A 25,593-nucleotide genomic window follows, 5' to 3' on the forward strand; every position below is an offset into this window, starting at 1 on the left:
AAACTCTTTTCAGGCAACTAGACCTCAGACTGCTCAGGACTTCATCAGAGCAGCTCCATCCCCTGAACTTCACAAAGTGTGAAAACATGAACTTCTGCAGCCACTGAAAATCAACAGCAGGTTCACAGTGATTTCAGAAAGGCAAGTCATCTCAGTCTAATAAGTAGCTGGCCAGCGTAGCGCACGCCTTCCCCACAATTAAACATCACTAAATAACCAAGCCAGTACACGCTCTATTAGTAAGTTTTCGTATTACCTTTCTAGCATAGTACCACAAAGACTATAGTTTAATAATTCATAGACTCATTTACAGAGCTTTTTTTTTTTTTTTTTTTTTCAAATCCTAAAGAAGTTATTTTGATTGTCTAGTCTGACCTTATGAATAATACAGGCTATAATAATTCCCCGAATTAATTCTTGCTTCAGTTCTAGTAGCAGGAACTTCAGCACATATCTTTTAGAAACACATTTAATTTTGATTTGAGTATTTCCAGCAACTGAGAAAGCACCATAAAACTTGTTAACTGGTTACAGAGTTGTTACCCTGTTAATTTACACTTTAATTGCTCATCTGAATTCCTCCAGCTTTAACACGCAGATACTGGTTCTCTTTATACCAATGTATGCCATACACAATGCACACACGTATTTAGCGCAAGCAATTTACTCCTTTAGCCTTCTTGATAAAGTAACAAATGTCAGTATGTTTTTTATTATAACTGACTTTTCCTGCTTTATTTTGTAGGCCTTTTCACAGAACTGTTTCTGAGTTTTCAACATGTTGCTATGGTCGCCAGGAAAGAGGACTTTATTCTGAAGCAGGACTAAGCAAAGGTGTAAGAGTCTCTTTCTTCTGCTCAATATTTCCACAGGTGTAACTAAGGATCACATCGATTCTTTCGGCCACTCGACTACACAGAGGCTCATATGTAGCTGTTTACCCACTTTCACCCTCTAAGCTTTTCCCAGGAATCCAGCTTCTCGGGACAGAGATTGATCACTTAAAACTGGGAACAAAAGCAAGTTGTGCGTATAACCTTCACACTTGTCCACAGTAATACGAATGTTGTTTGAGAGCCCACCTGCCAGAAAGGGCATAGCAACCCATCCTCCTGGTTATTTATAACACCTTAAGTCTTCATCATCTACAAATCTCATCAGCATGCATTTTATTTCTTCTCTGTAAGTCACTGATAAAGTGGCTTAAAGTCAAGAAGTCGTCTTTATAAATGGCTTTTTCGTGGCTCTTTCAAATTACCCTGAAGGTTATTTTTCATCTATTTAATGTGTGCTCTGGTAATTCTGTAAAATTCTAATGTTTTAAGGCATCACATGTTGAAGTCAAATATTTTTCAAGGACCTATGTAATTCTACTGGGACTGCTACCTTTGTTTAGTCAAAGAAAGTAATCAAAAATGTTAAACAGTGTGATGCAACCATTATAACTTTCTGTAAATATGCATTAGTTTGCTTCAGACATATGTTTCAAATTCTTGATTGACCAACCCCCCACATTTACTCTCTCGTTATTCTGCCCAGGATCAACAGGCAGCACTACCTGCCGTACTTCATTCTGGTTAGTCTCCCCCCTGCCCCAGGGACATACACCTCTCACCCAGGTTTCAAGTTACTGATGATACATAATAGGAGCCCAGAAGATTTCTTGGCCGGTTCTTTTTAAACTCCTGCACGATTTTAGAACGTCTATTTTTACAGCTGTTTAACCTCATCCACGGTTACTGTCAAGAATGGAACGTATTTCATTATCCCTCTAGGGTACGAGCACATTTATCATTCCTGCCTATTCTCATTAAATATGGAACAAAAATTACACAACACTTTGCCATTCGAATTCTTCCATTCTATGATTGATCAGCATCACTGCTAAAACCACCTTCGTTCCCAAAGAAGAGACACAAGGACTGTCTCTTCTAGACAGATCTTACATCTTGTCTTGTTTATCAGTTTCCTTCTGGGGGTCAGGAATATTTTGTTGGGGTGTCTGGGTGAGGTGGGGTGTGTGTCTCGGTTTCTTGCAATTCCCAGTTTCCTACTTATATTAATTGCTAATAACTTCTCCTTTCTTGTATTTCATAATTGCTTTCACCCTCTTTCCTCTACCTCTTTTGGTGATACCAAGGAGACGTGGATTTTTTGGGAACCCACTGTGATGTTTTAAAAGCATACCTCTATCACATTTTGCTTATTTAAGTGAAAGCAATCTTTATATTCTGATTCACGTCACTGGACTTCATTATTGTTTGTGTGAAATTGGTCCTTTTCCAGTATCAAGCACATGTACTACTGGTTTAGGTTTTATTTTGTTTACCCAGAATGTAACGATTGCACACACTTAAGCAATACTTCAAAAAGGCACGTTGCCATCCACTACTACTTTTATCTATCAAGGTGAAAACTAATACAGATTTCCTCTAGAATGGATGCAATACAACCTCTGGGCTCAGGATCTTGCCATTTAAACTTCATTTTAAAATAATTCAAAGAGGCTTTGGATTGGCAGCAGTAGACCTCCAGCTTAAATCACTAGCACTTACATAGCTCACACCTTTACATATTACATACATTAAGAGCTTTACACATGACATAATGTAGAAATATGCTTTAATGCAATTAGGAGATCCACAGAAAGGGTATCAAGCATGTGCTAGGAAAGATTTTGAATGCTTATGGATCAATATTTCAGAGATGTCATTGACTTGGAAACAGTAAATGCCTTTTCTGGCAGACTGCCATTCTTCCTGCCTTTTTACATGCACTCAGTACTTCCTGAGTAGGTTATAGCAAGGCTGAGCAGGACTTGAAGTCAATAAAAATTAATAATCAATAAGTGATGATGATAGCACAGCCTACACAGCCCCCCAGACTGACAAGAAATTTTAACTGTGGGGAAAAGAAGCAACAATTCAATGCAGCAAACATTCAGAAATCCAGAATAGTGGAGAGGGCAAAAGTTCAGAATTCTTAGGAACAGCCTTCCATAATGAAAAGTGGTCATCACAAGAACTACCAAAGCTTAGTTTTAACAAAAAATTTTCAAAGACATCAAGATCTACTAGCTTACCTATGAGCACGTTTCAACATGAAGCCATGCAGCTCTTCAACCTATTTTTATAACCAAACTGAACGTGATCCAAGAAACAACTCTGATTTGTTATCAGGGTCCCCAATATTGGTACATAGGAACTTCCAGAACAAATTTTCTTTGTATACTTCAGTTTCCCAGTATTTAGCATTAAACAAAGAAATCTAGATACTGAGAGCAGCTAGCTGTCCTTTGTTCCTCTTTTTTCCATTTTTAACACTTCCACATATTAGCTGATAGGTCTCCAATAAAAGAGGTGGTGATGTGAAGCACAGAGGTGCCTTGACCAGAACTGTACAGCTTTATAGCCTGAAACCCCCAAGAGCAAGCGTCTCTTCCTCTACAAGACACAGACAAGGAATGCTTCCACTGTTCTTATTATGGTTCCCTGCAGAATTCCCTCCTCCATAGTTTGTACCAGAAAAGTGCAGGTTTTATATCTAGTTTAAGATCTCCTTGTCTCCTTGCCTTCACGTTGAGCTGAGCAACCTTTATGCACATTCTGCTGTGTAGATCCATCCCATTTCACTAGCTGAACTTAGGTATATAAAATTCACGTTGCCATTTCCATGCAAAGACAGTATCTTAATTGTCTTGTCCCTCTTCTGACAACTCCGTTTCACCTGGTTGTGTTCAAACACGTTAAGCTTGCCACGTCTTGAGTCTAGCGACTGCAGACTGCCATGTCTTCCTGCCAACAACTGTGAACTGCCATCCAGCCTCTCACCTCCACTGCCTCTGACCCTTTCTTTCCTTAATCTAGACTACCAATGTTTCCCCACAGCAGGATTCCTTATTATCTCTGATGGTGAAATGAGTCTAACTTTCCACACTATGCATTTCTTCTGTCTGTATTGCTAGGAACTCATACTTGGAGTATGTAAAGTCATTCTGCTCTTGACAGGAAAGTGAACTTCGCTTAGCATTTACAGCTCATGACTGTTTTAATACCATCAATCCCAATATGGCATATTGCAATGAACCTAACGTACAAGTGCCACATGTGTCCCCTTCAAAAGCCCTCTCCTGCCAGCTAGAATTATATATATATACCAAAACCAGGTAAGTTTGTATACAATTTTAAGTGTCACTTTCCAGGTTTTAAACTCTTTGCCCTGAGTCTCCAAACTGATTCCAATAGAAGACCAAGTAGACAAGATCACAAAGTCTTGGATAGAAAGACGTCACTGTAATAATGCCACTTCAAGGCTTGCAAACCTGCATTAAACACCTGCATCAAAAATTGAAATATGTCAATAGTGATCATAATTCGTGTGCTGCTTCCATGTGTCCTGGTTAGTTTAGTACCTTTCAACAGTGTTACTTTCAAACAATAAAAAGCCTACTAACCCGTACAAGTACTTCGAATAATACAGTGATCTATAATTGGACTGCAGTTCACTGTAATCTCTAAGCAGTGGTGTGCATTGTGGTGCTGAGCAGATTTGTCATCAGGGTTGAACTGCAAAAGACAGACAATACAGAAGCGTAGTGTTTATTTAATTGCTTAGGCATTAAAATGAAATGATTAAAAGCTCTGCTAAAGTTTGAGAATCTTACCCTGATTGTCATATATCCAACATAGGCATCTTCAGAACCCTCCATAAAAACGAAGGTGGAATCTCTAGTGTTTTCTATTATAACTTTATCTGCTACTTTTCCAGGTGCTGTAAAAAGACATTAATTGAGTCTTAGTTTATGCCACCGAAAAAAAAAAAATCCTCAAAAGATTTACAGAATTCTCTTCAAAGCAACGAAGGAAAATGAATACTACTCTTGGCACATACATTCTTTACATCAGAAGAATCTTAAAACACAAGGTTTCAAAGACAATGAAGAAACCAGTCTTTAACTAAGACAATCTTGCACCAATTTAGTATCTAGTACCACGAGAAAAATCTTCTCTTGTACAGAGCTAGTTTTTGACTACTACTTATTACAAACCGAATTAACAGTTTAAACATGGGTACCAGTCCAGAAGCACTATAATTCTGTTACTAAGTACAATTTATTTTGGTACTCTAAACCCTTTTATTCAAGCTAAACACATACATTCCATCACTAATTTGAACCAAATTAAACAACTACTTCGTAATCTGCTCACGACCTATGAGTGACCTCCTCACACTTCTCAAATGGAAGATTCAGAGTTTTGAATTTATATCCTCATTATGCTTTAGAAGAACACCTAAAATTAGACTAAACTATACTTCTGAAAGCATGTACAGAAGGTTTGAAAGCGGTTTGTCTGCAAGCTCCCATAACCTGCAGGTTGATTTCCTGCGTGAGCAGCAAGGCTCTGCTCTGTTCTTCACCCTTAATGCAGAGGAAGGAAATGTTTACATTGGTGTGGTAACAGCCAGCAGAGGGGGTACAAGGTAACGCCAGCCCTACGTTGGTACAAATTCAATGATGCATATACAAGGAAGACAGTTTTGTTAGATTCAAAACTGCGCATTAAATATGCGAGCCAGAAGAAGCCTTCTCAATAGACAAAATGTAAATATGGAAGTTTCACATATTATAGCAGGTAAGTTATCTGATAGGAATTTCAAACCATTCCCAACTCAACACACACAAACGTGACCAGACATCTGCCTTAAACTCTATTTTATTGAAGAGCCTACTCACAGGATTTCTTATGAGCAGATCTTTCTGTTGTCTGTTGACACTAGTACAGACAAGTGGTATGTCCTGTTCTTTATCACTTCTGCAGAGAGGTGCCAGTCAGAATGAAGCAACATTTACATCATTATCCAGCCTGTTCTCACTATCTAAAAGCCAGATCTCTGCTTTCATTGCTGCAGAGCTGCAAATATTTTAAGGTAGTCTAGCTCTTCTTCGTACCACTATTCACTTAGTACTAGATAACAACTAAAAGAGGCTTTGATGAGGATTTGTGTCATCATACAAAATCGTTTTCTGTGGTCTAGTAACATTTATATATAATATATAGAAATAAAAATATATAGATTTGCCAGTGCAAATGCGCTGGCATACACACATCTGTATACCTCACCCCCTGAGAAAGAATGACACGGTATTGCAGGTGAACCAAAACCAGAAAATAAATGGAACCCTTATAACAGGAAATAAGAGCCATAAATTAATATCAGAACTGCGTTCCCTTTGGGGAAGGGGCAGGGGGGGAATTGCTCTTCACAATGGATGCTCTGAAACTGTCAAACAAAGCAGAGATTCGTGGAATCGTGCTTGGAGGCATTCGCCGTGCACTTGGATGATGTTCTCTACAGACATCTCTTTCCTCTCAGCACATGAGTTACTTTACAGGTCTCTGAGTTTGGGAGGTCCCAGGATGCCCGTTATGGAACATGCCAATTACTAACACCACTGCGTTTAGATCCACCCCCAGGAAAAGGCTGAGGAGGGAAGGGGACTAGCTCAAGCATTGGCTTCTTATGAAATTCATCAGAGAAACCCTGTGACACATCCTATTAAGTCTTTGCAAAAGAATTACTCAGAGAAATACCTGTATTTCAGCTTTTGGCTTAGACCACTTTAGAAGAGAGAAACCAGCATAAGAAAGGGGAAGAAAAGAAAACGGCCCCTAATTTTGTAATCAAGCAAAACATAGTTCTCAAGAAGTCTGTTTGCTGAAGTCTAAGGGAGCTGTGTTCCATGGGATCAGAATTCACACTCAGTTTAAGGACCAAGATGAGACCATTTAGAAAAAAATTAACAGAAAGCCTACAATAATGGAGTGCCTAAAGAATTAAAAATTAACTGGATGTTGCCTCGGAATTATTTTAGTCCTCAAAAGGAATAAAACAATTTCACTTTTCAGGGCATTAACAGAAGAATAACCAGATTTTTCAGGAAATAGTTGCGACCTTGTTCCATTGTACCAGTCAAAAAATGCTGAGGCCCTTTCAGATCTTGCAGTCTGTAAAATCTACAGTAAAGAACACAGCTCTAAACTGGTCTAAAGCACAATTTTCAATTCAAAGATGCAGAACGGGTACTTAAAGAAGAGTACAGGCATATGGAAGTTCTCCTGCACTTAAAAGTTAAAAAACACCTAATTAGGACCATCTTTATCATTTTAGATTTTTCTACTCTTAAAATCACAATAATTCTTATTGGCTTTACTAATTTTTTTCTTGACTGGAAAATCCTTCGATAATCTCTTTTGCACTTACTGGCACATTGTTTATGTCAAATGGAAAATAAAGTGAAAGAATGAAAGCTGTATCTCCTAAAATACAGAACACGCACATATTCAGTGAAGATTCTCAGATCAGGACATATGTCTGTATGCTGAAACCCAGCTACTAAGATGAGAGACTTCACATCTTGAGTGAGATGGGCACTCCACGGAGGGCTTGTATTCATGCAGTGATCTGCCCCCCCCTCCCCAAGCATGCAAAGTAGAATTCCTTTAAGAAATTCACAGCTATTTGTTCACTGAACCAGATGCATCAATTTTCTTACAGGACCTCTACCCTAGCTTCTTACTTGACAGTTCAGATAAGCCACAGTACTAGTAACACATCCAGAGGCTTTCTCCTGAACCCGACTCCTTCCCCTAGATTTAAGGAAAGAAAGAAATAACCCCAAAATTAAACAGAACAACAAACCTAGAATACCAGGTGCTATTTTCTAAGAACATGTTGCTTATATGAGAAAGCAGAAGCTTCTTAAAAGCTTGAGGTATGTAAAGCTGCCTTTCTAATAATGCTGTCCTGAAGAAGAAGTCAGCAGAAGAAACTATTAAAGAAATTTGAGTAGAACTGCGGTGAGATTTGGTACTGCCTTAATCCTACCATTCCAAAAAGCATGCCAGACTGAACAGAGAAGAGGTAGTTCTCCAAGGCTTAGTGGTTCACTTTAATTTGTTTTCTTTTCCAGACAAATGAAAATTGACTCCCTCTGCAATGTCACTCACCATTCAGTGGAGAAAGTCTGAGGAAGCAAAAAAGTCAGCAGTGCCAGAAACGAAAATGTAAATACATCTAGCATTTCTGGATTCCTCCTGGAGATTTTGTTCCCCAAGACAGCTATTGTGTTACAAAAATACACAATGCAGATCCCTTGCTTTTAAAGAACTGTAGTTAAGATAACTGTTTTTCTGAATAACTTAATTCCAGTGCAAGGGAAAGCATAGGGCCTTTCAAAATCTAAAAGGAACCAGAGAACATGCAGAAGTTTAACCAGACATCAAAGATGTCGTTTCAAGTTTCATGAGGTAATTAAGAAATTATCTTAGGACAGGGCTGATCCAGTTTCTTCTGGATTTTAAACACTCCATGAATATGACTCGCCCTGTTTGTACTGGCATCTATTACTGCCATCCTCTATCCAAAACAGAAGCCAGGGGTATTTTGTCATTTGTCTAAGGCCACGTCTGCATTAGCAAGCACTGCGGTGCAACATGAGTGGTACTACAGAGCCAAATAGTGCTGAGGATCAGACATCCATGCTGCATCTGTTGTGGGGCAGCAAGGGTAGAAGATGCTGTGACTTTGGACTAGTCCTAACCTGGTCCCTCTGACTGAACATACACCAACCACTGGAGTGCAGTAAGAATATTCTAGGAACACATCTCTTAAATTAGTCTCATCCAAAAAGAATCCAGCTTGTGCTCCACAACACAAACCAAAACACTGTAAGTAGGGATGTTCAAGACGTTAGCTTCAGAAACGTAGTAATGAACTGACAAACCAACATACTAAGGCAGCTGCATCTTGCAGCTCTGCAGGGACAAGTTTTAAGACTAACGCTGGAAACACTCTGACTGCATTGCTCAAAGCTATTCTCGCTGCCAAGGCTGCAAAACCCAGGCAAGAAGTGCCAGAACAGGCTCACTCAACAACAAAACAGTTGTTATGCAGAACAGATAGATAACTGAAAAGGACTTTTTAAAAAACAAACAAAAAAACCCACAAAAAAACAAAGCCCCCCCAAAACCATAAAAAATTCCCACGACAAACAACTCACCACCCAAAAAACCCCACCAACCACCCAAAAAAACCCAACACAGACAATATCTCAGAAAAAGCAGGCAGCAGGCAATTCACTTCTGGGTCACCACAGACCGTAAGACAGTCTTACTATGCCATGTGCTACCAGGGATCAGCATATTCACAGTAGGTCAAGAAAAGCAAATAGCTTCACAAGCACCACAATTTGCAGCCAGGTGTACTCTATCAACTTCCTAAAACATTCCTATTCTGAAAGTCATATTTCCTTCTCCATTAAGGTTCTCCTTTAGAGGGGCTAGTTGGGAGACAAGCCGAGAAAGAACCTCCAGTCTCAGAATCTTTCTGCTGGATGCTCTCATTTTCTTCCTCGAGACGGAATTATGATGCTGAAAAAAATGGGACAGATACTAATTTGGGCTTGCTCTCACTGCTGGATTCTACTCTGGAGATAGGTTATATATACACAAGTTTCCTAAGAACCACCTCAAAATTTCAACTGCACTCATGTAACTGTGTATACTTTCTGACAAATTCAGGTTTTTTTCTCCTAATGAAATGAAGAGATAAATAAATTATTCCAAGAACTAACACGCAGACAATGGTACTTCAGTCTGAAGCATCAGTTACTTTGGCGACACTTGTACAGAAAGACTGGCATTTGTACTGGGTATTTAATGCACCATAATATCTTTGTAATTAAGGTGTAATTAACACAAATCATATTTGGAGACAAATCGGATCTCTGTTTAAATACCTGCACCGATCATGGTGATTGGAGATTCTATATATATCCATTCATCAGTATATATACCAGAGTGAACAAAGATAAGTCCATCAAAATGAGCTTCCTGAACTCCACCAAGAGCATCCTCAATGGTATCGTAATACTAGAAGAAAAGGGACAAGTTTAGAGAAATATCCACGCAAAGATACATAGATATTCTTAAGAACAGCTTTAGAAACATACCAACATATTTTCTCTTCCTTTGTATCTTGCAGGATTACTGTAGAAGTGTTCAGCAAAACCTGGCTTTACATGCGCTCCTTTGTACTGAAACAAGGAAAGTTATTTTATGATAAGCTTGCAGATAGGTGGATCTGAATGCACAGATGAGACCTACTAAACCCCTAATTAATAAGCCATTTGCTGATACCCATTTGTTCCAGGAACTAAGGATCATATTTGACCTCCCAAATTAGGCAACCAATTTGAAATGGCAACATCAAGACTAGTCTGAGCCTAAGAGCGATCAACTAAACCAAGAGGTTAACCTACTTCCACAGCCAGAAGCCTCTGAAGTGACTGAAAATGTTCACACACCTTATCCACTCCACAGCATTCTAATTTCTACCTTTTTATTTTCTAGCCGCTTGCCACAAAACAAACTGCATTTATACAGCAAGGAAAAAAGAAACCTGTGCCTTCACTTTTGAGTGAGTACTGAACAAAGACACCAAGTCAAAGATTTGTCCTCAACAAGCTTCAGAATTTCATGAACCAATTACACACAGCACTGTACAATACACTCACCTCAGTATCTGTTTCCCTTACTTACGTTCTTCAAATATCATGCCCAGCCATCCTTACAACACCTTTGACACTTTGGATTAGAGGTTCAATCATGCACCTTAAAGCTAACTTGTTTAGCTCCAGTCATGTCAGCTGCAAATCGCTAAGCTTAAGTGATATTATCAATATATTGTTTGGTTTACTAGAGGAAGATGCATATGAATCTGATAAGTAGCATGCACACTGGTTTAGTAAGATATGACGACAACAATATATTTGAAGTTTATTTGTGTGCCACAGATCATGACAATCTCTTCCACGGGATTTCAGTGATGCAAAACACCAGGCAAACCCAAGACAGGAGAGCTGGATGCTCAAGCATTCCACTTTACCATGATGTGTCTCTCTAAAGTGTGCCTCAAAACAGGAAATAAATTCAGATACTCCCCTACTGCATAACACAACAGGAATATCTCTTCCCACCTCCTCAGTCCCATCATCTTATTTAAAGTTTAAAACCAAAATAATTACTATTGTCAGCCACATTTCAGAAGTTGAGGTTTTTGCTTTTATAAAATCACCTTTAAATTGGAATATAAATGAATATTATCGTTACCAGTTGCTGAAAGCTTTCTTTCCAGGGATTTGGATGTTCATATTCTTCTGGATTAATCTGATAAAATTTACCAGGTTCAGGATGCATCATTGGACGAGTGTACTCAAATACTTCCATATACAATCTTTTCCTGAGCAGAAATGTCAAGCAGAAAAGAAAATTAATGTATTTCTGATTACTCTTTCATTTGAATGTAACGCCAAATGTTAGAAACTGGGTTTTTTCCAAAAGCATTTGCCAGTCTGTGACAGTGATTTTGACCAAGATCAGTAACAACCACTTAAAAACATTTCCACAACAATTTTTCTGTTGGACTGACTGCTGTTTTTCTAAGAAAAAATTTTGACATGCGTTTCACGATCCAAGCAAAGAGTTCTCAACATGTAATTTTCATGAAGAAATTTAAGCAGTTAGTTACACTGTGTGTGGAATCAGAGTCTAATTGCACATCAGCTACGGCACTGCCTTAACACTTACAAAAGCTAGTACCATAAGAAAATTTAAGACAAAGCGTGCTACCACTTCTTCCTCACCTTGGCAAAAAAAAAAAAGGCTGAAAAAATGCATTCATGGAGAACAAACGATGCACTGTATTTCAAAAAGAGTTAATCAGTGGACAGATTACAGTGGCTTAAAAAGAATGAAACAGCACACAACTGGATTTTTTTATTAGTGCCAGAATACAAAAAATTGCACTGTCTGAGTGTGCTGATATTAAGCCCAGACTTACAGGATGCCACTGAATCTCAGAAGGTGTACTTCATCTGACAAGATATCCCCAGAACTGTCTTTAGGACAGTAAGGAAAAAAAGAAGGGGGTGGGATTTTAATGATGTTATATTCAATTTTTTTTCTTTTAGTCTTAAATTTTTTTTTTAAAAAAACAGCCTAAGAAATGTGATTTTTTTCTCTTATAAAAATTACAGATAATTTAGATCCCATTTATCCAAGCTCTCAAAAACCCAGAGGTAGGGTGGATTCATGAGGGAAAACAGCCTGACTATCCAACCATTAAACAAAACAAACAAAAAATCAAATGAAATAAACATACACACAAAAATCTAATTAACACTAGACAAAACTTGCATCTAATATTAAAAAACGTGTTGTTTCTTCTGCATCAAGTAACACAATCCCCACAGTAGCCTGAAAAACTTTGAAGAGGAAGAAGGAAAGGAGTAGCTACTGAAGGTATATTTAAAAAAAGATTTAAAAATCTTTTTTAAAAGAGCTGTTATTTAACTAGTATCTACACTACTAGAGAGTCAGAAGTTTCACTGTTTAACACATAACCAGCTATTCCTAAGTAACAAATAATGCTTAAGTAAACCAGACATACTAAAACACAACTGGTTTTAATCTAACTAATTGTAACCAACATTTCAATTTTTCTATTGTACTGGCATCTCCTGCTGCACATCCAGCATTTCTCAAGATAATGAGGAATAGCTTTTCACTTACCACAAAATTGGATCATTAGCCAGCTCACTGAAGCGTTTACACACACAAGCTGCTCTACAGAGATCCTGCTCCAGCAGGTAGGAGAAGATCTTTAGAACCACTTCATCCGGCAACTTCTCCTGAAGATACTGTTCTGCAGGTGCTGCTATTAAACAGTAATCTATGTGAGATTATCGACATATTTAACCAGCCCAAATCCTGACCAAAACAGATCACCAACTTGCCATTTGAATGAGTCCCATTTAAAATGTCAATGATCTCAAAGGAACTTTTTTTTTTTAAAAAAAAAAATTTCCTTTCATCTAAATCTAAAGGCAAAAAAAGAGCTAAATAGTTGACTCTGGAGTCAGGTAGGAGTTACAGGCTTCAAGTCCTCTTTCAAAACTTTTTAGTTCACCTTTTGTACTGGAGGAATCAGTCTGCATACAACTGCAGACATTAAGTAGGCTACTGTGCACGTTCCAGATATACTGGCTCCTCACTGCTATTAGCTTCACTGTGGTTCAATTAACCCACATTATCCATAGGATAATAATAATAATAATAATACAGCCCCAAAGTCAGAATCTCTGCAAATGTTTTCAAACACAAAAGAATTTACTCAGAAATAATCACTGTCTGGAAGAGCTACTAGCAAAACTCCCTTGTTCTCCCACAATGAACACACTGGGAGAAGGGATGTCTGGGATGCAGGAAACCAGTAGCCAGCAACAATTCCAAAGTCTCCTCCCTTCCACTAACTCCCATTCATGCTCTTTCTTTTAAAATGAAAAATCTAAGCCAGAGGAAGCATTACCCTTGCCAGAAGTATTTCTTGAGAGAGGTCTGAGAAAGCGGCATTCCCGTACCATTGTGTGGAGATGCCGAGTGCACTTCGTTAACCCCCCGCTCCTGGGCACACGTGCACTACATACAACAGATCGTATAGGAAACCCCCAGCTGTCGCTCGTGTTCTCACCAGACCCTTCTGTGGCAGGTAACCTCACAGCAGAGATCTGTCTGCACAGGTCACTTGTTTGGTTATTGTCTTTGGGATCCTTCCTCAGGCAGAACTGTACAGGACAGCTTCCAAAGTTCAGAGGATTTGTACGCAAGGCATTAAAAACTCCTGCTACATTCATAATACAATTACATCCATGTAATGCCTCTTGCATTATTCATTTTTTCCTAGAACATCTGAACCTAGGGAGCAATAGGATCATGATTTTGGCTACTACAGGAAGACTACTAAAGTGACCCTCAGAAAGATGATCTGCTAAATTTGAGGGAATAATATTCTGAAAAATAGTGTCCACGTGAGATTATACAAACACACAGACACACACACACACACACAAGAGAAAAAGAAAAAGAGGTAAGCCCCAAGTCCTCCCTGGGCCAAGCTGCACAAAAAACTACATTAGCTCTAGCTAGAAGAGAAAGAAGATATGAATTGCAAGGACCAGAACTGTGGCTTTTATGAAGATGCTAAACTGTGGTCTACAGACCATATCACCAGAACCAGTGTACTATGAGAGAACCAATTACAGCTTTTTTCCCAGGATGTCAAGCTTACATCTGTGGTCAGATCAGTTAGCAGAAATTCTGAAATATTACTGACTTTCCCTGAACCTGTTCCCTGTTTCCCCATTGTATGAATGTCACCCTGGTTATTCACAAATACTGATTTCCACTAAGATGCTAGGCAGGCATTTACCCAACTGACTGATGGCTACTCTCAACAGTAACACAGCTTACAGTCACAAGGTATAGGTACATGCCACTTTAATCAACAAAAATCTATGCTGTACAAAAAGGATGAGTGTCACCGCTTCACATGCCCATAGCTATTTGCTCCCTAAGTATCCTTTGGGTTGCTAGTACTGATCGTGGACAGAATAAACCAGAACTTTTTTCCTCTTCATCCTTACCCATCCTTCTCCAAACTGATTTTTTTATGGATCAGTGCCTTGTTGCAGTTCACAGCAAGCTACAGAAGTGCTAGCATAAGCACAAGGAAGGAGACAGGAAAGAATGTCCGGAAGCTGGCCAAGATACTCTCTTCAGCAGCAGTATTATTAAGGCCAGATTAAAAAATGTATTAAAAAACCCAAACACCCAGCCACCCACAAACAAAAAACCAAACTCACCCCCACCCCCCACTTCAGCAGCCAGTAAGTTAGCAAAACTAAGAAAAAGCCAAGTAGTCTGGAAAGGTCTTATGTTCAAGACACTTGGGGAACCCTAAGTCTGGGGACCATATACCAGCAGTCTATAAGGTGAGCATGGCTGGGCATCACTAAAAAAAAGTTACGTACATGATCAATGCTGGTTTTTAAAAAGATCCTTTTCCACTGGAAATAGAAAGGTTCTTTCCTGCGTCTATCAGGCAGCAGCAATTCATTCTACAGTCCTAATTACCCTTGAAATGCATCACAGGATAATTGGACACTGCTTCTGAATTCATCTTTTTCTGGTAGCTTTCCAGTTAGATATGGAGGTTCACTCTTCTGCTGGCTTACAAGCTGAAATGTGATGTTCAGAATGCAAGGCAGTACATCCTCACAAGCCCCCCACAACCTGTCTTCTGCTTTTAACACAGAAATCCCCAAGGTACGCAATTTGATCTTCTTCCCAAGACAATCAGTTACTTTCCTAAACAACGTGCAGAATTTTTTCTGCCTTCACGTTTGTATATACTAGGACCTTAATTAATTTTTTACCGAAGAGGGAAGTTCATGGTATAGTGCCTCCCATTGCTTAACAGTTCATATTCCCATTTTTCTCCCTAGGTCTTATCTCAAAATGGAAGTTGAAATCCAGATGTGTTCCCTCACTGCATGGGGCAGGGACCAACTTAGAAATTGTCAAAAAAAAATATCTTCCAATTAAAGAAAAAATAAGGGAAAAAAAAGCCACAATAAACCCTACATCCCCGTCAGTTTTTCAGGATATATTTACTTGGAAACTTAAGTGCTGCTTAAAAATGAATATGATAATTTTACAGGTGGTTTGACTATCCTTACCCAAACCTTTTTCCAAAATCCTGCAGAAGTGAGAGATTTAATTTATGTTGCCCTTCTGCTCAATTAAGAAGAAGGGGTTGATTTAAGATTTTTTTTCTCCACTCAAATCACTGACACAGCGATTACTAGGTGGAATTCTTCAGTAAAATTTGAAAAACCTAATTTGCTTCTTAATGTGAAGACTTAAACATCCTCTGGGTTCAAGAAAGAACTCCATGTTTTTGTTTCGTAAAATCACACTTCATATTTAGGGTATCTTTCAGTAATCTGTCAAAGCAAGAATGCATTCAATATGTTCTTCCTCCCAGTTTACAAAAATAAGCCAGAACAGTTTTAAAGGTTTGTCTGGCCACCAAATCAGAAAGGCTGGTGTGCTGCTGCTCCTGACGGTTCTGTGCCTATTGACAAAGTGAAGGTTAAGCACCAAATGCACGCTCTTAAGAAACTGTCAGTTTTCCAAGTAAGTGTTAAAAAGAGACAAAAATAAGAAAGTGCAAGAGGTCATCACCAATCTTTATGTTTGCCCTAACATAAGCTGTCAGTTGAACTATTTATGATTTTAATAAAGTGTTAATATATTAGACAACTGAAAATTAGAAACACATCTCGTTATGTCATTCTGTTTCCACAGGATATACATGAAGCTAATTCAGTTTCAATTTTGATCATTTAATAGACAGAAACTAGTACAGTAATACCAAGACAAAGGGCAGGGAAATCTGCCTGAAAGCGAATTACCTTCTTCGTACAGACACCAAGAACGCTATCTCATGAATCTTGAGTTGTAAATTATATCTTGTACAGATACATTTCTGTCCATTTTAGTGGAGAAACATAGCTTTTGTTCCTTAAGGAGGCCTTTAGTAAAAATATTTTCTTGTTAAGAAGTTGAAATATGTCAGAAAACATATTATGTTGTGTTCTTGGAAAAATATCCTTTAAATCAACAGGAAAAGTCAAGAGTAAATTTAAATAGGCATTAAGTTCTGTGAACTACAAGCTGTGCATGTACCTAATGTATGGAACCACCAACAAGCAATGCAGTAGCCCAGAGTCTCAGTATCTACTGCAACTCTGGAGTTCAGTGAAAAGACAGACATTACTTGTCCCTGAACTGGTCTTCCAGAGTATTAAAAGTCAGCAACACTAGCCAGTAATAGCTATGCAAATATAGTGATCTTAAAGCAAGAAAGGAAAAAACCTACGCAGTAATAAACAAAAAGGAAGAGTATGTCAAATAATTAAAACCCTGGATTAAAATGACATGAGGAGACAAGTATAACTGAAGACTGAAATATCCCAGTAAACAGTAGCGTACATTTACAGTTCAGGTAACGTAAAAGCAACAGTCAGAATATGCTGAATTTAAACCTTTCTGTAAATCAGTAAGTATTATATTAGCATATGATACAAATATTTATATCAGTAAGATCTAAAAGCTGTAAATATTTTCCACAGATGTCAATCAAACGCACCAGTCAATTGTGATGCAAGCAGCACAGCCCCATCATAACTATAACTTTTTCCTTATCTAAATTTTTTGTTTCTTCATGTTTTGGTTTTCTACTTACAAGAGTTTAAGTGAAAAAATATTTACATATTTTCTATTATGTGTAGCTTTCTCATCAAAATTTTTGTATATTCACTAATCTTTCCACCTCAGGACTGAAGAACTCATTGTCCACCGGAGGACAGATTTACAAATAACAGAAAGAGAACCATGTCAATATTTCAAAAGTCTAATGTGTTCTTCTTGACAGTATCTAAGCCCAATTTTCTTTTCTTTCTTACAATTTGAAATAGCAGCCTTCTCTCGGCACCACTAATTCTGAAATCGGTATTAAAATAAGGAATAGTCTTCTGTTTTTCACACTAATGGCTCCACTCCAGTTGTAAGGAGAAATGCCAGTCAATTAAAGTTTCCATCTCTGGCAGATTTCCCTCAGGTCCATACAAGAAGGAATGGTTCTCCACCAAGACATCTTCCTATGTTTCTAGTCCCATGCCTTCATTTCATCTACATTTCTAAAACAAACAACTATATGTTCCAGAAGACAATATACAATCTTCACTGATGACAATCCAGAAAGTCTCATGGTTACAACTCAGTCACAACAGCTATCATTACCTAGGCTAACAAAAACCAGGGGAAAAAACCCTAAAGAAATCTCACCGCAATCAATGCTTGTACAAATCTGGAGGAATATTTCAAAAACTCAATGGGGAAAAGAAAAACTAACCATTATCCATACCGGGAAAGAGGTAAATACAAAATGGATAGAGAAGGACACTCCCTTGTTAGATTGCAACTGGTTTGAATACATTATTAAAAGTACAATTATAAAATCATTGTTTACAATTCCTCTGTTAATTCCATGCTGGAGAAGCCTCCACAATCCCCATACTTTCCCCACATGAACTCAAGAATGTAACAAAAGGAACGCGCAGTGAAAGTGTGGAGAATTCCTTTGGAAATTAGCAACATTCATGCTGCAATCTGTACCACAGGACTTGACTAAAGTTACATACCTTCACTAAAGCAAGGAGGCAAGTAAAAGTGTAATGAGGAACGCGTCAAAAGTGAATGACCTTGAAGGAGAAATTACGAACTGGCAAGAGAAGCCGAGATTATAACAAGACGACTTTGCACAAGGCTTCAGATATCAAATCAGGAAATGAAACTGGAAGTAGATGACACAGGCTGATGTTCAGTTTGTTCTGGCTATTTCAAGTGTATAAATCTGAGGTTAAATGATTCTTAAACAGTTGCTGAAATTAAAAGAGTTAATCAGAGGAGGATGAGAATAAAACAGGGAGAAAGAAAAGAGACAGAGGACTTGAAAGATGAAATATACACTGTGGAGAAGGTGAGAAGCCAGATAGAGCAGACTTCAACAGAAACAATGAAAATGGACCAAAGCCTTGTGCCAGCCAGCTGCTCAGTTTTAATTCACTATGTTAAGGGAGACATGGACTAAAAAAAAACCCCAAGAAAAGCAACAGAAACCACATCAAGGAGAGTTGGCAAGCACTGGTGTTGATTTTCCAGGGAAAAGTGACAGCAGATCCCCTGGAACTAAAAAGCGTGTCAGGAGACAAAAAGGGGTAGAAAGAGAGACACTGAAAAATGACGTAGAAAAAAGAACAAGTAGGATATGTGTGCCAAATAGAACACACACACATAAACATACAATATAGTTACACACAGATGTATTGCATGAATGTGTTATACAACATACATATACTGTAGATGTGTATGAAATACATACAAGCAGGTATATGTGTATTTTTTATAAACACACCCTCTCTCCACAATGAAGTGCTATAATGACATACCAACACTACCTCTAAACAATATAGTGGAACAATACATCGATATGAGAAATGGTAAATAAGCCTCGACAGAGCACTGCACTATCACAGCATTACTGCTTCTAACAGTAGCTTGGATACAACTATGCAGTGCTCTGAGGAGAATAAAAAACGCCACAAAACAGAAAAAACCAAAAACAACCCCCAAACCGACATGCCTGCAGTGAAGCAGGAAGACTGAAGGACCAGACTCTAAAAAAAAAAAAATCAGATTAAAATCATGCTTCCAAATTTGAAGTTCAGAACAAGTTTGCAGTTGTGTTTTCACTACTGTTCCTTAGTTGGAAAACAAGACAGGAAAAATAAGCTTGGGGGTGGCGTGTGTGTGTGTGAACTCAAAATGATTCCACCGATCCCACTACCACCTATTCTGTACAAAAAGTTATTACCTGATAAATCCTGGGATTTTCCAGATACTCTAGCACGTTTGGCTCTGTGACCGAAGTTTTCAGTAGCTGAAGTGGAGGCACCCTTTAATGAAATTAATAAGAATTAGTTGAGTCATTAGGCAATTTATGAAAACGATCAGTTAACTCTGTATTCTTAAAACAGTAATCTTTACTTTACAATTGAAAACAGAAGTTACCTCCATACTGCTCTTTGTAGGGCAAGCTGTTCTTTTAGGTAGAAGAGTTTTTCTGCGAAGTTGGTATGGACTATTTTGTGCACCAGGACCTGATTCTTCTGCAACCATATCTGCAGGTACATCATCATCTGTCAACACACACACAAAAAAAGGCAATTTGCTTATTGGAACTGTAGTTTTGTTTTATGCCAGAAAAATGCTGCAGAAATTTTCACAGTACATCCAGTCAGGAGGCTGGGGATGAAGTGCTAGAGCACAGAGAACTTCAGAATACACATGGCATAAAGTTACATGAGAACATACACATGAAGTAACTTATGTTTTCCATATGTAAACACCAGCTATACCAAAAACTGCTTAAAAGCAACCAACAAAACCACAAAACCCTAGGCTTTCTGTTTCTCTGCAAGCATATAATTCACTGTGCTAATTCTATCACCTCATTACCTCAAATGTTTCACCTAACACTATCAGCATAACGAGGAACAGTGAAATTTCAATTATTAACCAGATGTTATCAAGAAATCCTTTGGTAAACATGGCATTTAGTACAAAACTCAAGGCAGATTTTTCTTAAACATTTCAGCAATAGCCCAGGCCAGAATACAAATCCTTCAGTAAAAAAGAGGTAGTTTTAAACACATACATTCTGTTTGCCTAAATTATACTTAGAAAAGTAAGAGTATATTTTCTCCCTGCCACTTAAAAAAAAAAAAAAAAAAAAAAAAAAACAAACAAAAAAACACAGAAAGCTTGATGAGCATAATTTTAAGGGTTATTAATTCATGAGTTTCAGTCTTCTGTGTTCATACATTTATTGAACATCCTTGAAACAAGCAAGGAAACTTATCACTGCACACCCTACAACTAGCATCACATTATAAAGTTAGAAGAATTTAAGAAAGGCCAGAACAAAAGCCATCTTTAGAAAATAAGCTGCAGCCCAGCTCCACTTAAGAGGTATACTTTCTGCAGATTCTTAACTGTGAGAAAATAATTTTGGACTTCTTTTTAACTGCTTTCTCATTTTTAAACTGGGTAAAACATGATGTAGAAGTGATAGCCAGAAAAGAAATACGGTAAAGTAAGCACTTTTCCTGAGTATATTAGCATGAAGACAGACTGATGTAAAACACAAAAACCCACGACACAAAACCCCAAAACAGCCCACCATGGAACACCCTACCCTTCAAATATTAAACCACTCTCTTTAAAAAACAAAGAAAAGCAATTTAAAAAGGTCTAAAGATTCCCTTACACTTCAAGATTTTAATCTGATGATTTTCCTAAGGGTTTTGTGTTTGGTGGGTTTTTGTTGGTGGTGGTGTTTTTTGTTGTTGGTTTTTTGTTTGGTGGTTGGTTGGTTTTTTTTAACATAAATTACAAAACACTGCATTTATATAGGATTACACATGCCATCATAGCCCTATTTGCCACATCAGTGACAGCAAACCAACAAAATTCTGAAGAAAAAGCTATTTCAGTGTCCTCCTGCTCCTTTCTTGTCCCAGTTTTTCTTCTACTTTAGCAGGTATCTATAAATTGCCAACTTTGCCACATATCATGAACAGATCACAACACTACCAGGACATCTAAATAGAGGACAGAAGCTGGTAAAAACAAAATTAGCTGGTGGTATGTGTTCAGCTTCAAACAGTCAACTCAGGGCAATCTAAGAGAGTGTCGTCAGCTCATTAATCCACCTGGAAACTAACCCTGTGAGTACCACCTCCACAGTTAGCCTTTCGCCAGCGCAGCAGCTGGTCCAGCTCTGCACAGCCATGAGGAAGGGACGAGACCACATGACTGGGAAGAGCCACCACCCCCTTCTGCAGCAACAGCGCAGGTTTCTAAGGACAGAAGTGAACTGTGAAACGACTATCAAAAAAACCCACCGCTTTTTAAAACAGAGCGACCTCCGTATTTCAGCTCACTCTCCCTGTCTGCTACTTACACAACACACCTCGTAAGCATCTGAATACTCCTCTACCTGTGAAGGCTAAGTATTTATGTATTATGGCTAAGTATTTATGCATTATGCAAAAAACCTAAAGGATATTGATAAACGACCTGCAGAGCATTTTCCAGTGGAGGAGCATCTGGCCCAACATTGCCATCATGCACCTGCAAGAGGTTTCTGACCCCAGAGCAGACCCACTGCATACTCACGATTCAGTTGCCTAGTTTTACCTGTTTCTTTTCATCTCTGATTGCAAATACCCTGGCAATTTAACAAGATATCAGCAGGTGGGAGAGAGCTGCTACAGGAGTGTTCCCAGCCTTCCCTTGCACACCAGAGCCGCAAAGGAGCTGCAGGTCTGCAGTGGGCTCTGCCAGGAGGAATTCAGCAGCCACCACGAGCAGCAAGGCACTCATAGCAAAACACCAAAGCGTACTCAAACATACCTTGTGCTCCCCATTTCTACTTAAGATCAGATACAGTAATTGTGATTTCTGTTGCTAATATCCCCCAGATGCATGCTCCTCAGGGATCTAGAGTATCTTGCCTTGAACCTGTTCCCCTATTTTGCACTGAAGATACAACGTGACTGTCAGAACGGCTGGAGTTTTCCCCTTGTTCCAGACAGTCCGTACTATAGCTCAAAATTGCCACATAAAACACAGCAACAGCATAATGAGCAAAGACGACAGAGGAAGAAAAAAAGCCCCTCAAAGCACAGAATTTTGATCCCTTGGTAGGCGATGAAAAGGGCAGAGACAACCCCCAGGTCAGGTCCTTAGAAGTAAACCAGTGGATGCCACTAAGGACAAAACATATTACTGCTGGAAAGAGAAGGCAGAAGCCTGTGGGGGAAAAGGAAAGTAAAGGTCAGTTTGACTGGAACGCTGAAAGACAGCAGCAATGTATTCATTTTCTTGCTGTGGATTTAGGAGGATGGCAGGAGTCCTGCTCAAAGATCACTTTTCTGGCACAGATGACATCAAGAGACATGCATACATTCACTCAGATTCACAGCAGGTATCAAAAGAATTAAAAACTTCCCTTCTTCCATCCGAATGGTGAGGAAGATGAGGAAAGGGCAGGAGGGGAGCACGAATCCACAGAGCGCTCGGGAAGCAGAAGGGTGCCCAGGAACCCATCACTGCTGAGCAGCACTGGCCTGCAGGCACGTGCCCAGGTGGTGGTGTGCTCACGGAACACACGGGACGGCGGCGGACATCACACCCAGCGACAGTGCTCACGGAACACACGGGACGGCGGCGGACATCACACCCAGCGACGGTGCTCACGGAACACACGGGACGGCGGCACTCACTGGGAAAGAGGAGTGCTTCGGGAACCAAGAGCCTCTGGCCTGACCCTGCTGCAAACCTGCTAATTGCGCACAGGTAATTTGCTGGCTATAGAAGGATAACGAGAGCCGGGTGAGTTAATGACTTCTTTCTCTACTAGCAGGTTTTGTCACACTTCTGAGGGGCTGACCGGCCTCCACATAGATTTCTAACATTTCAGAAAGAACGACGATTGGTAATATTTTTCTAAATGTGGCCTGTGTAGTGTTTCACTTGACAGTAACTACCAGGAAACCTGAAAGTCTTAAGCAATCTGTAACAGAATAGCCTCGGTGCTTGCTTTTAGCCTTCCAGATGCTCCACTGTAAGCTCCGAACAGAGCAACCCAGCTACAGGCCTAGCTTTCACATCAATACTCCTCAAAGGAGTGCAGTCTTCAGGAAATGCATTACCCTTCCCTGAGCAAGCAAGGCACTCGTAACGCAGAAGAACTTCAAGAGCTGAATTTTGAAAATCCTCCCCTAAAAAAAAAACACACTGGCATGACAGATATATGCCTGCTTATAAGTGGAAAAATCAATTCTACAATACAGAACCTCACTGCCTCCAAAATATTTTGAAAAACCCCCACTATTTTAAAGGGTAACAGTATCAGCTACTGCATCTAGTAACATCAATAGAAGCATTATAATTGCATTTGTTGACAGTATAAGTATAAAAGTCAATAAACATATTTGGAGGAATGTGTGTGTAGTGTTAATATCCTCATACAAACACCTGCTGAAATGACTGCCAGATGCTGTCAGTTTTAACCATCAATACATTTGCAGTTTGTAAGAGATTCAATTAAGCTGTCTACTCTGAAATAAATATTTACCTGAATATTTTACACCAATTATATTGTACAGTAAGATAGTACAGTTTCGAAAAAAAATTATGCTTATTGAAAATTAAAAACTTAAGTGCAAGTTGTGACCTGTCAGTGTCACTAAGTAGTATCTTATGTGATAGTTCAAAACAGTTCATGAAACCTGACCCGTAACACTGCAAGCTTTAACACCCACAAAAGACCAGTAAGCACAAATACTTCCAGGAGGGAAAGAAAAAATTAATCTGCCACTCTGCCAACTACTAAAATCAATCAAGACTGTCTTATATTTCCACAAATGCTATGGAATTGCATACTTTTAAGTGTATACGTCAAGAGTACACAATTAACTTTGTTTAATGAACACACTAAGTTACCAAAAAAGTGACAAAGGCTATCAAAATAGTTTATTAAAAAATATATAATTAACTTCTAAAGAAGGTTCATCATGTTTGCACCATCTTCAAAGAAAGATGCACATGTGGTTTCACTTCTACCTTACATGTGTTCAGATAATATTTCCAGAAGTCATCTTGAACGTTAACAACAACTGTTGCAAAGAAAGCAAGGCTGATAAATACTTTTCTGTTTTTTTTTTTTTTAAAAAAGTATTTAAAACCCCTAAAATACATTCTTACCAGAAAAAAAGAGAAAGGGGGGCAGGGGGTTCAAGGGAGGAAGCTCATACACTAAGCTGTAGTGTTTAACCACTTAGTTCCAACACTGCAATTTCACTTTTTTTTTTGTGCTGTTTTTCCATATCTTCCTAAAATGGTGGGGGGGACTGACACGTGGATGGACACAGACGACAAAACAAAAAAGAATTTGTAGTCAAGAGAGGCAAAATGCTGGGGGCGGCAGGTATTCCCAAACAGACAGAGCACTGAAACTTTTCCTGCAGACTGGGGGGTGTGGGGGAATGGTGAAAAACAACCAACCAGTTTTAGAATAGAGCAATCCATATCAACCCGGGAGTAGGTCCTAGAAGAGCACCACTGAAAAACTGACCCATACTGAACCTATTTGAATGAAGTCATAATTCACCTTGCCTATCAAACAAATTCCAACAGTAGCAAGCGTTCATCGTACAGTCTTCAGTAGAACTGGTGCAATTTTGGAATGAAATAATAAACTGCTAAGGCAAAAAAGTCCCAATGCTGTCCATCTTCATAATTAAAAGAAAATCTGATAAATGCATCTAAAAATGTGATCTGATAGAGTTCAGTTGCTTTGGGTAGAGCAAATCTTGCCATATATTTGGCGAAACATGGATAAGGCATACTGCCAACCTGTGAGATGACAGCTCCAACTACCTCGCTGCTGGATTAGCTTAAAATTACAACGGAGAAGACGACACAAGAGGAAAGTACACACAAAACTAATAGCAACAAAGGCAAAATAACTTAAAAGAAGAGAAATACAAGGTGTTCTTTATTTGCACATAGAACAATTGCAGAAACATGAACATCTCTGCTACAAACTGTCAACCCAAAAAAACCCATGGAAAACACTTTCCATAAAAAATTAACTTTGATCTGTCTTTTATGCTCTCACCATCTAATCTATGCACAGGAACAAATAGCAGTTCACTCTTCCCAGGACCACAGTCAGTGAGAGACAGCTCAGCCACCAGGTAAGAAATTCAGCAGCGGGCACAGACATCAACTAGATGAATCTTTAAACTGTGACTATGGAGCGTCAGACTGTCCTTGGGTCTTCCCACGTCTTCACCATTTTTCTTTAGGCAGGAAAAGCTCTGGGAGCGAGCTGTTAAATAAATCTATGTCTCAGCAGTGTGACTGACACTCATCCTATGTCCTTGCAAACACTCCCAACAAGTTGCTGACACTTAAAAGCAGATATAGTACCAAAACC

The 25,593-nt window shown here is 38.8% G+C and overlaps 1 protein-coding gene across 2 annotated transcripts in view; it reads right to left on the bottom strand.

Moving 5' to 3' along the window:
• Positions 1-25,593, bottom strand: part of FBXO11 (F-box protein 11) — a 79,154-nt gene that overhangs the window by 20,551 nt on the left and 33,010 nt on the right. The window contains exons 2-9 of one of the 2 annotated variants that reach the window (XM_055726112.1): positions 19,596-19,723; positions 19,399-19,480; positions 12,633-12,774; positions 11,172-11,301; positions 10,013-10,096; positions 9,800-9,932; positions 4,664-4,770; positions 4,454-4,565 (exon numbers count right to left, since the gene is read on the bottom strand). In XM_055726112.1, the coding sequence (XP_055582087.1) occupies positions 4,454-4,565; positions 4,664-4,770; positions 9,800-9,932; positions 10,013-10,096; positions 11,172-11,301; positions 12,633-12,774; positions 19,399-19,480; positions 19,596-19,723 (918 nt within the window). Of the gene's footprint in view, positions 1-4,453; positions 4,566-4,663; positions 4,771-9,799; positions 9,933-10,012; positions 10,097-11,171; positions 11,302-12,632; positions 12,778-19,398; positions 19,481-19,595; positions 19,724-25,593 lie in introns of both variants that reach the window. The other variant, XM_055726111.1, reaches the window with a different exon arrangement.

This window comes from Falco cherrug, chromosome 13 (assembly GCF_023634085.1).
Source record: "Falco cherrug isolate bFalChe1 chromosome 13, bFalChe1.pri, whole genome shotgun sequence".
Taxonomy (NCBI): domain Eukaryota; kingdom Metazoa; phylum Chordata; class Aves; order Falconiformes; family Falconidae; genus Falco; species Falco cherrug.